The sequence below is a fragment of the Cotesia typhae genome, unplaced genomic scaffold (assembly GCF_013202065.1).
Source record: "Cotesia typhae breed Kobodo isofemale line unplaced genomic scaffold, CoteBio_Ctyphae contig_48, whole genome shotgun sequence".
Taxonomy (NCBI): domain Eukaryota; kingdom Metazoa; phylum Arthropoda; class Insecta; order Hymenoptera; family Braconidae; genus Cotesia; species Cotesia typhae.
In genome coordinates this window covers 3,649,545-3,666,425 of record NW_027423756.1, presented here as the reverse complement: position 1 = coordinate 3,666,425, position 16,881 = coordinate 3,649,545, and the positions used below count along the sequence as shown (strand labels likewise).

Below are 16,881 nucleotides of genomic sequence, written 5' to 3'. Positions count from 1 at the left end.
TATTTACAAGAGAAATTTTTTCCCTCAGCATACTTTATTTAAATTAAAAACATGTACGAATACAAGAACTATAGTCGTTAAAATAAAATTTTCTTATTTCAAAAAAACATTCTTCTTGCTCCAAAACTACTTAGATTTTTCAAAAAATTTTCTTGGACAAGTAAACCTTTTTTTCACTGAAAATCTATTTTTAATTTAACTGAATATTCACTAATTCATAGTTATCGAAGTTACATCAATGTATACCATTGTACAGTAGGTACATAAATTTTTTAAATTGAATAGATAAACGATGATTTTTTTCTGAATTTTTCTATCAATACAAAGAGGAAGCTTTAAATGACGTTGCAACTTTAGAGCGCTTATAAAACAGCCACCAAAGCGCTACAGTCGGTTATGCATCGAGCGAATAAGATCAAGTACAAAGCCCACCATATTCACCATGTACATGAATTCCTTTGGGAAATTTCCGCGTCTATACAGGAACTCAAAATTTGTGTATGCTCCTATTTACAAGCTCCATAGATATATACATATAATCATGGTACGCTAGAGACAGCGCTGACAAAGTGGATGAAAATGCCTCAATGTAATTTTAATACGTCATCGGAGGCTCAATAAATTATATCGAAACATAAATATAACACTATTTGGATTAATTAAATAAGTCGATAATTTTTTTCAATGTTCCAAATCGGTAAATAATTTAACGTACAGTACAGAATTTGGCATAAGTGGGAATCGTAAAAACAGTGGGGACTTTTGTCGTGAAATCTAAACTGTTCACTATACGTTGTGTCCCATATGGTCGAAACGACGTATAAGGATCGACCGGACCGCTCTGTCGAGAGTCGAATGGCAAAAAAAGACATGTACATAAAGCCGATATCTTATTCAGAAGCGTTTCATTCGTTCTTCTTATGGTGTACCCTCTTTCGATTTTGCCGGCGCGACATTCTTGCTCGTGTCACGTAACTTTGGGGTTCGTCGATATACACTACACTTGTACTCTTATTCGTTTAGTCCTTGGAACTTTTCCTTTCGAAATAAAATAAAATAACAGTGATCAAGTTATATTTATTTTAATTCCCACGACCTTTTCAAGTCATCTTTAAAATTCCTCAATAAAATAATCTCAAGCTCGACTCCCAAGCACAACCATAACTTTTTCGTCTCAATTTGTCCCCTTAAGAACAAAACAACTTTTTACATCATGAATTTCATCCTTTTCAACCCTTCGGTGCACATTCCCTACGAAAATTGGATGCCAAGCATCGTAATTACGATAATTTTGTTCCCTTAAATTTGACGCTGGAAGCTAGTCGCGCGTCTTGCCCTTATTGCGTAGAAATACATATAAAGGACCCCCTGTTTAGTTAGTTGTGGGTGTTAGTGTGTATATGTGTCCCAAGTTTAAGTTTCTGTTCTCCCTTTCTGTTTTTCGATGTATGTGAAAGTGTATCTGGGTAGTTGTGGATGATATACAAAGTTAGAGACGTACATACAAGTACGCAACGAGGTCCATGAGTCGGAGACATTTAGTATGAGAAACGCGTAGCTACGCAGCAAGACTGTAGCTCAACTTAGGGTACACCCTTCTCCAAGCACGCCAAGGTAGGTAATCCTCTCGGGGGCGTGAGTTACTGCTTTCGTCCTCTGCACCACTTCCCTCCATATACCATCCTTATTTTCTTCCTTTTTTCCCTCATTCTTCCTTCGTCTTGGTCTTCAGTCTACAATTCTCTTCTCCGCCTTTATTTTTAAAGCTAGACCTCCTATTGTTTATTTCCGACTTATAAACAGATTCTAATTTAACAAACAAATAATCAAACTTTATTTCCATATAAATCATCTTATCAAAATTTCAAATTAAAATTTTTTTTTAATTTCTGGTAATTTCTTGCTGACTGCTTGAATGTATCAATTGTTTTTCTCAAAACTTTCGTTTTATTTTTTCTTTTCTGTCGAGCCCGAGCAACATTTTGTTTGATCAATATTTAAACAACTCCTTAAGGATCATAAAAATCTACATTTAGAGGGTTGAAAATGTCTTTTAGGAGGATTATAATGTATTAGGGGAGTTTGATCAACTTTGAGGGAAAAGAAAACACACACATTTTTTACAGACCGTAAATAGAGTGTTAAAAAATATTTTTGTTTACTTTATGATGATTTTATTCCGCTTGGGTCGGGGAAAAATATTATGTTACGTAAATTAATTTGGTCGGATAGAATATTCATGTTATATCTAGCGAGTACAGAATTAAAAAAAAAAGTATATACATATATATATTTTCAGTCTCGTCAATCTATTAAAAAAAGCAAAAAGAGGGTATAAATTCTTTGGATATCTTGAATGTTTATTGCTATTATCTTTGAAAATTTATATTGTATGTTAAATCTACCGTAAATCGCTTTTGCTTCCGACCAATCCATTTAATTTGATTTGATTGGTTACTGTCCAAACAATTTGACTTCAATATATCATTCTAAGGACAATTTTTTTTTTTATTCTGGTTGTTTTATTAACAAAGAGATGATTGCATTAAAACTTGGTATCGCCTTTTATGCATGAATAAAAAGCACACATAGTCAAAATGAAAAATTCGCTACCGCAATCAGCATATTGATTTCAGTCGTGTAACTTTTTCAGTGGTTTTCTTAAGTATGTCCCACTGTCATAGTTAAGAAAATAGAAAATTAATTAATTTTATCAAAAAAATTTTCTTCATTTGAAAAATAATGATTTTGGGCAAAGTAAACTTTTTTGTTTCAAAAAAAAAAAAATTGTTACTTCAATCAAGACTATTTTGGTCTTTCTCAACCTTTTTTCTGTCAACATAAAAAATGATGAAGTGAAAGAACAAAAAGTTTTAAAATAAATGAATAAGAATTTTGAACCCGTTATTTTTCTTTGTGAAATAACCCGTCAACAATATTTTTGGCAAAAGCTTAAACAAAAAAAAAGAACGATCCATAAAAACGAATTTGACGGGTACCTAATATATTTTTCTGTAGAAATTTAAGGTATCTTTCTGAAATCATAAATCTAATTTTTAAAAAAATCCCAACTCTGTTGAACGGAATCCATTCGATATTCTTGAAGTGTAGTGCTCGAAAAGTATGAGAGGAAATATTTTCCAGTCATCTAGGACATAGCTATACGGTTTCTCATTCTTAAACCCTCTAAGAATAAGCCGTCTTTTACCGCACAGCACACTGCAGATGAATGCTTCTCGCTCTTCTGGCATCTACCCACCGGATAAAGCACGTTTCTCGAGTTCAGCATTAAATTTATCCAACCCCTTGGTTAAACATCCACGCACGCTTCTTCTCTCATTCTTCTTATTTCACCCGCAAAAATGTCAGCTTAACCTTACAGCCTAAACTTTTATCGAGCTGAGACATAAGACGATATTCTCCCCGGAATAACGGAACATCCCATCGAGCCAAGAAAAACAGGATTTCATACCAAGTATTGTAGAGCTAGAAGCTAAAAAAATCTAAAAGACAAAGTTTGAGTTGTTTAACAGAGTACAATAAACAAAGACTGGAGAAGAGAAAAAAAAAGCTATCTAAACGAGAGTAGAGAGTAAATTCAATAGTAGCTTCTGGAAGACGAGGGGCCTTGGGTTGTCACATTTTCTACTTTCAGGAGACGGATGGGGGCAGCTTAATTGAGGGAAGTCCTCTTCTTTTATTTATAAGCTTAGACGAAGGGGTGGAAAGTTGAAGAAGAGAACCACCCCTCTACGTGCTCAAGTACCTTTGGAGCAGGATAGAAAACGTGCGCAGGCGACCGGGTGACAAATAACCCTTATAAACGTTGCGCCATAACTTGGCTCCCATTCCACCTTGGTGGAAGCATGACATCGCGGAGTGAGAGTGAGAATCAAGGGACGTGGTGGATGTTGCGAGGGTAGATCACAAAAATAGAGGAATAAAACCCGTGAAGGGGTGGCTAGTTGGGCTACTTGATTACGTCGCTATAATAAACATCACGCCGATATGAACTTCCTCTCCTCCTCTTTCACTACTCGCATTTCAAAGCGTTATATTTTTTCGATCACCGTTACAGAATCGCTCTTCTCTTTTCAACTATCAACCCTGAACCCTCTACCAATAACCGACCGATGTTACAATAAAATTGCAAATATGATGCATTTATTGCAAGGATGATTCGTATTCGATGTAGAACTGTTGGTGCAGAGTTGTGAATAAACGAAAGAGAGGTGCAGTGCATGAAAAAATCGAAACTATCCTACGATTGGCCACGCATTCGATTCCTATCACGAATCATTCAAACTAGTCACGTTTACATCCTTCTATATTCCAATTGTTCATCATATATTTTTTCTCTTCTCCATTTTTCGACCCTAACACTTTGGCTCGTTACTTTTTTGACTGATAAATTTTATGGCTTCATGTGAGACCAGCTATTTTTTATTCGGTAGATTCTGTTAATTCGATACTAAATATAAAAATGATTGAGTATAATGAAATAAATGAAGAATTTTATTGCACCACTCGTAATGCAATGCTTTAAAGAATCCTCTACGATAGCAGAACATTTTTTTTTGTCACTTCTATTTTTATTGTTACATTTTTTTAACTTCACGAAAAGAAAATAGTTTTTGTACCATCAAACAAACAATTTAAGATTTATTGTGGTTTTCAAAAATTAATTTAGTTTAATAAAAATGAAAACAAAAACATCAAAATAAACCAACAAATGTTTCTCGTCGTGCAATAATGTTCGTAGCTGGCGAACACGATTAATCATAATTAATAATGAAAAACTTAATGTTATCAGTTTTCTATACATTTATAAATATCGGAATATTTTTTTTAACGCCCATGCGTAATAACGTGACTGAGTATTAATAGTGAACAAATTCTTGGATAGCTTAAGTGAGAGCTCTTGGCGCGTAAACAAAAGGTCTAGGCTGTCCGAATTAATCATTTCAGCTATTAAAAATAGTCCGAGTCCCCCTTTTTGTTCATCCCTTTTTTCAAATTTTCATAAAATGGCAATTATAATTCCAGGTGATGCTTAGTTTAGAAAGTAAAAAAAATGTCCCGAATATAATCGAAAAAAAAATAAATTGATTCAAGAAAAAAATTCTTGAACCAAGAATATAATAATTTTGAAGAGAGTAATTGTCTTGAATCAAGACAAAAAATTATTGAATCAAGTAAAATTTCCTTAAATCTAGAATTTTCCCACTCAAATCAAGAATATAAAGTTCTTCAACATTGCATACTTGATTCAAGAACATTTTTTTTTTCTGTGTAAATGTCATTTTTTTCTTCTTTATTTTATAAATTAGGAATAGAATATATTGTTTACTAAAACTTTAATGAGCATTATAAGATATAGACTTTTTTGACATTAAACAAGATTATTATCAGTAAACTACTTCCAACTTTTCGTTAAAATAAATATTTTATCATTTTTTTATTCTTCCTTTTATTCTGTTGACTCAAAATATATGTGCTATATACATATCATGTGAATAGTAAAAATACATACTATATAAATAAAGTAAAGGACAGAAAAGAAGGTTGTGTGATATGAGTTGGAAACAATATTTTTCAGAGTGGATCACAAAGAGTAGCGCCAGAGGCAAAGCGGACGTTTTACGAGGCAGTAACGGCCGATAAGGTGAGCTCGCGCCCCCGACGGAGCTTATTCTACTACAGCACCCAAGTGGCTGTTCAACGTAGTGTATACTTTTCAAAGCCACTGTATATGTCTTCACTTCATGTTCATTTTATTTTCCTCCACTTATTCTTTTGATACAGTATTATCTCCCTCTATATCGTCTAGTATCTTTATTATAATTATCATTATCATTATTTAATTATTCGATAAAATTTATTATAATATTTCAACAAATTCTTTCAACACAAATTCTTAGCTAATTAGTGATTTTAATTAGTCATTTGTTTTCGCCATCAGCAAGTCTCTGAGAAATAATTGCGCTACCGGTTCTTGAAATGGCAAGTATTTTACACTGCTGAAGTAGTAAGATATCTGGAATTTAACTATCAATTAATATGGATGGTTATATTGTCACTATCAATAATAACATTAGAAGTATTACGTCACAATTCCCTCGGTGAAATGGGCTGTAAAATTTTTGGAACGTCAGGTGCAAGTTATATTCTGCTTCAATGTGAGATATTTTTTTTCATTCAAGAAATTTTTTCATGGATGAAATGAGCCTTGGAATTAGGACAAAATGTACATATTTTATTTCAAAATATCTACGAGCAAAAACTTCTCGGTTCAACTTATACATAGAAAAAAAGGTTCACTTGAGCCAAGAAAATATTGTTCTTCCAAATTATTTTTTTGAGCGAAAACAAATTTTGTTTTTGACCCAAGAAATTCCACTTATTTCAACAAATTAATTCCCTTGCTTTAAAAAATACGGTTCTTGATCCAAAAAAATGTATTTAAGTCAAGAAAACTTTCTTGTTTTGAGAAAATTCAACCTCTTGCTCCAAAAAATTTAGTTCTTGATAGAAGTAAATTTCCTTCTCTTGAGAAAATTTCTCTCTTGCTCCAAAAAATTAAATATCTTGAGAGTAAATTTTCATTAATATTTTTATTGATTAACATATCAAATAATATGGAATCATTTTTTTTTCATTCAATGTGTATAATTGGGCGCTAAAATAATCTAAAATGGGTATCAAATATTCAAGAGAAAAATTTTCTCAAGGTGAGAAAATTTTTTCTTCAGCTGAAGTAGGTGGCGCTGCTTCCCTAAAGTATCTAAAAATCATGATCGAATATAAAAATTTATTGGATCAAGTATTTATGATAATTTGAATTAAGAAAAAATTACTTCCACCAAGAATATAATTTCAAGACAAATTTTTACTTTCGCCAACAAAACTTGGATCTTCCTTAAGGCACCCGAAAACTTTCTTGAGCCAAGAATTCTGTTCTCCAGTCAAGAAATTTTTCTTTCTGTGTAGAATATCTCTGTTGTGAAAATAAGATACTACACAGAAAAAAAAATTAACTTGAATCAAGTAAATAATTTTAAAGAACTTCATCTTCTTGATTTGAGTAAAAAAATTCTTAGACTAAGAAATTTTTCTTGGTTTAAGTAAATTTCATATGATTCAAGAATTTTTTGTCTTGATCCAAAGTAATGAAACTTTTCAATGTTATTTTGTTGGTTCAAAATTTTTCTCTTGATTCAAGTTAATTTTTTTTCTGTGTAAAAATCATGTGAGTCCTGAAGGACTTATATAGTTCGAACTGGAAATATCTATTCTTGGTTCAAATGTTCTTCTCTTTTTTATATGTACACTTGTCGCGGTTCTCGATATTATTATTTACAATAAAAGTAGTAAGAAAAGCAATCAGAGTCAACATATATAATATGTAGACATATTTCTGAAGAAGAATAAGAAAGAGGAACAGAAAGCCTCATCTAAACAAAGAATAACAGACTGAGCATATATATTAGCATAAGATGTAAGATGTAAGATGAAAGATACAAAGCACATTGGTATGGATTCTGGTCTAACTCGTTTTTTCTGTTTGATGTTTCAGGTGCGAATGGGCTACGCAGGCGCGGTCGTCAAACCTACACGCGTTACCAAACATTGGAGTTAGAAAAGGAATTTCACACGAACCACTACCTCACAAGGCGGAGACGGATTGAGATGGCGCACGCGCTATGTTTAACAGAAAGACAAATAAAAATATGGTTCCAAAATCGGCGGATGAAATTAAAAAAGGAAATTCAAGCCATCAAAGAATTAAACGAACAGGAAAAACAGGCACAGGCGCAAAAAGCGGCAGCAGCAGCTGCGGCGGCAGCGCATCAGCAAGGGGGTGGTGGAGGCCCCGACGGGGGCAACTAGGGGTACGCCTTGCACCGGAGCCCCCCTGACCATCACAATGCCAATCCGCACCATTCTCTGTTAGCATCGCAATGTACACAGCTATATTAAGGTCAGTTCTTTTATTATCTTTACCAAATATACTGACAAAATTATATATTGAAGTGAAAAAAAAAAAAAAAAAAAAAAAAACAAAAATTTTGCTTTGGGTACTTGAAGAAAACAGAACTTTAATAAATACATCTTCAGTATGAGTATGAAAAAATGTGTGATATTGAAAAAAAAAAAAAAAAAAAAAACATCAGCATAAAAGAATTTTTTTCTTAATTTTACATTTGATATTATTTCTAAATTAAAATTATCAAAATTTTTGTGTTATCTAATTTAGTATCCGAAAAAATTGTATTGTATCTGTGTTATATTTAAATCAAAATCAAAATTAAGTCTTCCCTTCTAAATAGTGACTATAGTCTTATATATATATATATATACATATAGGAGAAAGGGGATGAGAGCGAACGAACGGGGTCTTACTGATGAATAAGCGTTGCTCCCTACACATGTATACATGAATTCTCCATATTAAATGTATCAAAATATTTTTTGTATTATTTGTCTTTAAATTAATTGAAACTGTCTTATACGAATAATTATAGTATAGAAGTGTGAAGATTAATGCATAAGACGTCAGTCCAGTTAAGATACTGTTTTGATAGCGAAAAGAATGATATTTCTCTAACAATTTTTTTAGTGGAGAACCGAAAGTTCTTTTATTATCTGCTGTTTCAATTAGAATATTTGTAGATTAATTTTTTTGTGATTAAAATGTAAAGGTTATGATAACAAATGATTTTTATATAAAAAGTGTTTCGATCTTTTCAAATTAGTATTTTAAGTTCTGTATGTATTTTAACAATAAGTTGATTTTAATTTTATCTATAAGAGACATAAAATGTCATAAAATCTGAGAGAAAAAAAAAGAGTAATTACACAATACCTCTTTTGACTTATATTTAATTTTGTTATTTAATTTATTTTATCTTTTAAAGATCTATTTAGTTTTATGAGAAATTGAATTTGTGAAAATTTAGAATATACGAGACATTAAAGAATTAGATAAATTATCTTTGAATTTTATTTGGAGAAGAAAAAATGAATGTCACATTATATATTAAATTCTAATGTAGAAAAATTTCCTGTGAGCTAATTAAAATTCGTTCAATTAAAAAATATTTTATGTTTTAATTTGAAAAAGTAAATGTTCACAAATTAGATCATAAATAAGACAGTTTTTTTATTTTACAATTTCCTGTTTCATCCCCAAAAATTGAACTAATAATCACTAGCTACAGCTGACTTTTTATTTGTTAACAAATATTTCTTTTCAAGAAACACGTGACTGAAAAAACTGATAAAACTCATTCATACTTCTTCCAGAAATTCCGTGATACTATAATTGTAATTATTTTTATTGCATAAGTATGGATCACAATCGAAAACCTTGAAATTATATTTTAAGTATGCAATATTTCTTTAAATTTTAACAAAAATATAAATGCCTTAAAAAGTCCATAAAATATTTGAATAATTATCCTTATTAAGATAATTAAAAATGGTTATAGGATATCAAAATTATTCGCTAGTTGCGTTCAAGAAGATCTGTCAATATCACGAGCGAAACATTTCTTGCATGATTTTCGAAGAAATACTTCAGGCATAAATTTATCATATCAGTAATTAATAATTAAAATCCGTAATTTAATTGAAAACAATTTCTTTGATAACTGAGATAATTTTACAATAATAATAAAGACATTGTATAAATTAAAGAAAGTAGAGGCTTGCAAAGATGTAATTTCATTAGTTCATTAAAGAAAGAAGCTGAATTATTACAACTTCCGCTCAATTTAATATTTTAATAAGATTATAGAATTTGTTAGTATGAAAATTAACATGATTACTTGTTTTGTTTACGAAATGCCCATTCCGTAATTTATCGTGGCTTGTTAAATTAAAAGAACATGTAGTTGTAGAAAAGAAGCAATCTTCAGTATAAACACCTTTTGTCTCGAAAGATATCTTTCGGCAGGATACCTAATGAGACTAAACCGCATATAAGCGTGCACTTTCATAATTTGCTAAGTTATTCTACTCGCGTGCTTCAGCACACCCGCGCTTAACACGTACCTAAAAAGAGATAGTTACTCTGGTGCGTTATATGTTTAGAGTTGAAATGTTGCAGTCTCATGATTATACTTCTCGCCAGTGTATATTCCCTTTCTTTCATTCTCTTCCATTTTACCTTAACCAAACAATTTAAAAGTTGAGGATTTTATCATTTTAAATTTTATACACCCTCTAAAAATATGTTTTTTTTTTCTTTTTCTATACATAGATATGAATGTACAAGTGTGCACGGTTAATCTCACTTACATGCTAGACATCTAAAAATATAAATAATATATACCCTTGTAAAAACACATAAGGAATTCTATTTTCTACGAAAGCTTTGAAGTTTGTTCTTGCAGAATATATTAGGGTGACATTAATCAACGCCTCACAGGGCCCACCACAATCCTTCTATCTAGTTTACGATCGTTAATTGCCATCTTTCATACAGCTCCCTTTAGAGCATATCCGCATCACGCAAAGTATAAAAACTCACACCCGTGATTCCCTTATTTCGTTTTAAGTTATTTCTTACAATCTTTCAATGTTTTCGTTTCCCTTGCCATTGAAAAAATAAAAAGTTAAACGTCCGGCTTTTTTATGATACTCATAGGTATTGTAAGTGAAAAAAAAGACGATGTTTTACGATATTTCGTGGAAAGAAAGTTTCCGAAGCAAACGCAGCAGGCAGGTTAACAGAAATCGGTTACTACCAATTTTCGTGTATCGCTCTGAGTGATTCTTAACAATAATTTCTATTCCTATTTCTATTCTATTCTTTTTTTTTTAAGGGTCGCTGAGGCCTATTCCTTACTTGTGCTTGCCCGGTTTACGACCCTTGATCCTTGCTCTTTGGGTTCACTTTCGAAATCCGTCATAAAAAAAGATCAACGTGTTTAGATTTTCTGCACTTTCTCTTTCAAAGTTTTTTATTTTATCTTTTCTTTAAATTATTTTTAAATTTCTTTTCGTAATGGTAAGTTAACGAGTTTCTCTGGAAAGAAGATAAAAAAAGGAATATACACTCATGGGAAGTCAACGATGTGTCCAGATGTTTTCAGAAATAACTATTCTTCATATGCCGGGTTTTTACAAAGCTTCAAGTAGAATATAAAAAATAAAATAGTGAATGAAAGGAAAACATATGAGAAAAGAGTGAGAACCTTGGGAGATAGGAATGAGGAAAAAGAAAATTGGGGAAAAAAACGAGCAATCCAGTTAGGGTCTGATTTGTGATCTGGTTGTAAACCCTAAAATAAGTCTCCTGCGATACTTTAACTTGTATACATATTTGAAAAATTTGTGTTACATTTAATACATATCATATTTTTTTTAAACAGTTTGCCTAAATTTATGTGTTAATTCGATGAAATCAAAGTATACTTACTGAATGGTAAATATTAGGTTTTATGTTCAATTTTTAACATGTTTTATGTACCAGATTTTATATTTTATAACCTACACTGATAAAAAGATTAACTTGACTCAAGAACCAAAATCTTGAACCAAGAATACCATTTTAAATAAAATGATTTTCTTGAGTCAAGAGAATAAATTCTTGAAACAAGAAAATTTTCTTCGATCCAGAATAATTTCTTGGCTTAAGAAAATCATTTTCTTAAAAATGGTATTCTTGGTTCAAGGTTTTGGCTCTTGTTAATTTTCTTATCAGTGAATAAATAAGCTATAAAACTTATTCTGTAAAAAAAAGAAGTTTTGTGAAATTGTTAATTTTTTCTAAAATTTAAATTAATTAATAGTAATTGTATATTATTACATATTCTGAGACAAAATTTTCGAACACACGCTGATAAAAAATTAATTTAATTCAAGAAAAAAATTTTGATCAAAGTAAAAATTATGTAAACCAAAATAATATATTCTTAGTGTTTGATTTAAAAAAATGTTATTTTTTAAAAAATTTTAATTTATTTTTTTTTAAATTAAATTTACATTATTAAGTCACGTTTTCTTTATTATATAGACTTTTCTAGGCTTAAAATTTTTCCTCTTGGATCAATTTAATTTTTTTATCAGTGTATTCACATTCTTGTCATTCATTCACCTCACTATGTTGTTGTTTTGTACCAATTTAAACGTGCGGGCCATGATGACAACAATTGCTTACAAATTTTACCACACAGCTTGAAATTCAGTATAGAGATGTGTTACAAATCGCACGGCAGTGCCATCGCGATCACCATGTAAATTTAGCTAGTTTCAATCTTTGTATGATTTTATGCAGATAGAACAACGAACGAAGCGTTTATGGAAATTCTGAAGCTTGCACGACACGAGTAACGCTATAGTTTCTGGGTTAGGCACGGCACTCACAAACAGACCTTAGATAAATGTATTGTGATAGTCTAAGGAGACACAGAAACGCGATGGTTGTGTTTTTCTAGTTGCTATTCTCATGCCATATTTTAATTGAGCGTGTATCAGACTGATGACTGAATCGTCGTGATCAGAGTAATGTAAAAACATCACGGGAGAATCAGATATTTCAATATTTAATACTGACACAACATTAAAATGCCTCATAGACAACCAGATATATTACTTTTTTCCTTTTTTTTTTTTTTTACATCCATTGAATTTTAAAGGAACGGCATCTCTATCAAACCAGTTATTGACTCATTTTAAGACTTTTTACTAAGAACTATTGTATATTGTGTGAGAAAGTGTCCTTTAAATATTTTCAACTTTGTAATATATACGGGATCCTTTTAAGGAATCATTGTCTTTCAATCTTTTCAGTTTTAATCGTTAATCAACAATTATTCTTTTTAATAAAAGCTATCGAACTTTATAAATTGAAGCAGACGATATAAACAATAATTGAGTCAAGAAAAATTTTTTCGTTTCTTCAAACTATCATAAAAAAAATTATTTCAGAATACAATTTGTTAAAAATCCCCTCTAAAACTAGTTCGATGAAAAAATCTTCAAAAGTTGTTTTGAAAACTCCAAAAAATGTCCTAAATCGTTACACTGAAAAAAAAAATTAACATGAATCAAGAGTAAAATTCTTGAACCAAGAAAATTATTTTGAAGAAACTCATTGTCTTGAGTCAAGACGAAAAATTCTTGAATCAAGTAAAATTTACATAAACCAAGTGAAATTTCTTAGCTTAAGAAGTTTTCAACTCAAACCAAGACGATAAAATTCTTCAAAATTATTTACTTGAATTTTTTTATTTTTAGTCATTTTTTTTTGTCTACTATTTACTAGCTCAAAAAATTTGAGATTAACACTTCAATTTCCGAAGGTTGTTAAAAATTTTAGATAAGACTTTTAAAATATGATAAATTAATATATTTTTATAAAAGATTTAAAAAAATAGTTTTTTTTTATTTTATGTTTTTTTGCGCCATCTTAATAATGTACCTATCAATGTTTTGGAGTGAGTATCTAAAATGTATTTCAAATTAATACACAATTTTTTGGAACAAAAAGAATAATTCTCTGAAATTTTAAAATTAGAATTAGATTTTTCTTAGTTAAAATATCTATTTCAAAGAATTAATATAAAAATAATTTTCTTGGTTGAAATAAAGCTTTCTTTTGTGCAGCAGTGAATAATTATAGCAAAACGTTCAGTATCTTATAAGGCCCTTAAAAATACCTGTATATTACAAAAATGAGACTAAAATTGACCGGAATTCTAAATTTTAAAAATCACTCCATTTTGTCCAGCCCTCTTTATGATACACCTTTGCGTGTGTAGAGATTTACGCAGCGTGTTCGATCAATTGCCATAGCTCGGTTTTATAGCCACTGGACAGAAATCGTTTGGAGTATATGAGAGTGTTTATTCGCACTTAATAGCAGTAATTCTCATTTGTCTAGAGCCGGCGGCATCAAGTCTTTTCCAGCAAGCTAAGACTCGTGAACGGCGATCACCAATCGGAAGACTCCAAGATTCCCGCTTGACTGCATGGTTTAACAGAAAAATCTCCCGTATACACATACCATTCTGTTATTATGAGGGAACTCGTTGCCCGTTGAGTAAATGTGCTGCGTTTATTTACAAGCTCGATGAAAAGACCAACGGGGAAAAAATTAAATTAATGCGAAACTCGTGCGAAACATTGGCTAAGTAATACGTCTGGAAGATTATTTACTTTTTATTTTTTCAAATAATATGCTTGAAATTCAAAATACTTGTTTTTATACCAACAATTTATTACCTTTTTCGCTCTTTTCCTCTTGCATGCTCTTGTTTTTAAAGAGCAAAAAACATTTTTAAAACAATTTTTTTTACTATTTACATTTGAAAGTCACTATTTTTTTAATGATACTCGCATCAAAAATGAACAACTTAAATGTTTCTATATTTTTTCATTCTTTTGTCAACATTACAACATAAAAGTCACTATACAATAAGTGAATTAACAATACAGAGTATGTTTTCGAAATTATTCACTTTACACATCACACACAAAAAACAAATTTCTTGCGTCAAGAAAATTTACACTCCAGTGAGGAATTTTTTTTTTCAGTGTAGTTAAATGAAATTTAGATATTTTAGCTACAGATAGTTGTCAAAATTGATTCATCTAACGCAAAATAATAAGCAAACATTAAAAATTCCAAAAAATTAATTACACAGTTAATTTATTGACGTTCATATGTTAATAATTACACGGAAAAAAGAAAAATAGAAAAATTACAATATATAATGTAATGTGGCGGTTCATGATGAAAACTGGAAAAATTAGTTTCAAATTGTACACAGAAAAAAAAAATTTCTCGAACCAAGAAAATTGTAAGGAAGACTGAAGTTATTTTGGAGTAAGAAGAAATTTTCTTGGCTTAAAATAATTTAACTTCGTTCAAGAAATTTTTAATCTTTCTTAAGATTTTCTTGATTTAAGAAAATTTACGCTTGGCTCAAAAACTTCTTTCTTTCTGTGTTACAGATTTGATAAGAATTACATTGTAAAATGCAATAATATTTACATTGAAAGCTTTGAAACTTAATAATCAAAGTTTGAATTACAAACATGTTATTTCGAACTGTAATTTTTCTCGTTTTGAATACGATGGGACACTTACTACTATTTATAATGTAATTTTTCAAGTTTTCTTTTCTCCGTGTAAGATCCAAAAAACAAACGTCAGGTCTAATCAAAAAATTGTTCTAAAAATTATTCCAAGCTGCCTGAAGATTTTACTTATGTAGGTACTTGCATAAGATACCATGGAAACATTATCAAAAAATTAAGTTGTTTATATTTTTCAATGTAGCATAAGTAAGCGAGAAAGAGAATCGCAACCTCTATAAAATAGTACGTGAGCTAGAACATACTCTACGTACCCTCTTCCCAACAATTCTCGCCCCTCTTTATAAAAAGTAAATAGCAGTCCCATTGTATTCAAACGAGAATAATTAAATTATTCATAGTAAAAGGTACACAACTATCTTACAATCGAGAGCACGATCAGACTATTATGTTAAATGAAAAAAGAAAAAGGACGTAAACGTAAAAATGCATTGTCTCTCGAATTGAATGTATCAATTATACTCTCGTCAGAATATAAAATCCCAAGTTGTTCTTTCCTTCTTTTCTTCTTTTTCCTCTCGTGTCAAATCAAACATTCTGCATCTACAGATTATTTCATTGAAAAGAGTGTCGGTAGCGCCATCTCGAAGTGTTAACTACGTTCTCCTTAGTTATGGCTGCCCATCCCCAATGAATGTGGAGGCGTGGTCAGGGGCGGGGATCAAACTTGGAAGCATCATCAATGTCAAAAGTTAACTTGATTTGAATTGCTTTTAAAATTGATTTTAAGTCCTGATGTGGAGCAATTTTCACGTCAAATGTTAAATTTTGTAGCAATTTTTTTTGTCAATGATTATTTTTCGAGTAAATAGTGTTTATTAGGTTTGAAGTTGCCGCTGGAATCGTTGCGCCTGATGAATGTATTCCTCCGCGGAACTACTTTCTGTTTATTGGCAATTTAAACGACAGGTGGCAGTGCTATATCATACAATAGAAGAGATTCTGAGGACTCTCCATTACCGACACCCGATTAGTGTACTGTTTTATTTGCGTCTCGTATATCCATTAAGTTTCACAGTCTCTCCGCCAGGATAAAAGCCGGGTACTCTGTCTCTTCTCGGATATATAGATATATTTAAGCTTTTCTTATCGACAAGTTAATAGCATGCTCACTTTACGAAAAAAGTCGCTCGGATGTTATTTTATGGCCATAAAATCACCGGTTATGAACAGGAGAAAATAAATAATTAAGATAAAGTATTTAATATTATTTTTTATGTTTTTTAAATAAAAATAAATCTTAATGCTGTAAAATGATAAAAAGTTGAATGAAATAAAAGTTTATAGCATAGTAAAATTGGCAGACACAAATAGAGTGATACTGTAGTTGTTTGGGCTATCAAAACCAAGAAAGAGGATTTTTATTGGCTGTAAACGAAGACATTTACGATCCATAAAGATGTGAGTGCCGCAAGTAGTCTTCTTCCCGGCTCCCCCGCTGGCTTACGTAACCCATTACCCCTTCTTCTACTAATACTGGTTCGCCAAGGGCCGCCACTGGCACGCGCCCGCACCCGCTTCGAGATTTACAGGTTGCGCTCCCGGTAACACCTCGTAAACTTGGCTTAACGACTTTAACCAGGCCTAACTGCTTCCTTCCTGCAATCAGACCCTGACCTATCCCAACAAATTATTTTTTAGACAAAAACAAACTATAACTTTCACAACTGTGAGAAATTTTTTTTATTCACTACTTGTGGATTTAAATTAAATATTTTATTACAAGCTTTAGACTCTTTATGTATTTTATGGAGCGTTAAATTTTTTTTTTTT

General features: G+C 30.9%; 1 protein-coding gene across 2 annotated transcripts in view; it reads left to right on the top strand.

Annotated features, from left to right (window-relative positions):
- LOC141529304 (homeotic protein ultrabithorax-like) overlaps positions 1-16,881 on the top strand; it is a 153,087-nt gene that overhangs the window by 117,371 nt on the left and 18,835 nt on the right. For both annotated transcript variants that reach the window (XM_074245810.1, XM_074245809.1), the window contains one exon: positions 7,577-7,981. In XM_074245810.1, the coding sequence (XP_074101911.1) occupies positions 7,577-7,890 (314 nt within the window). In that variant the 3' untranslated portion in view covers positions 7,891-7,981. The remainder of the gene's footprint in view (positions 1-7,576; positions 7,982-16,881) is intronic.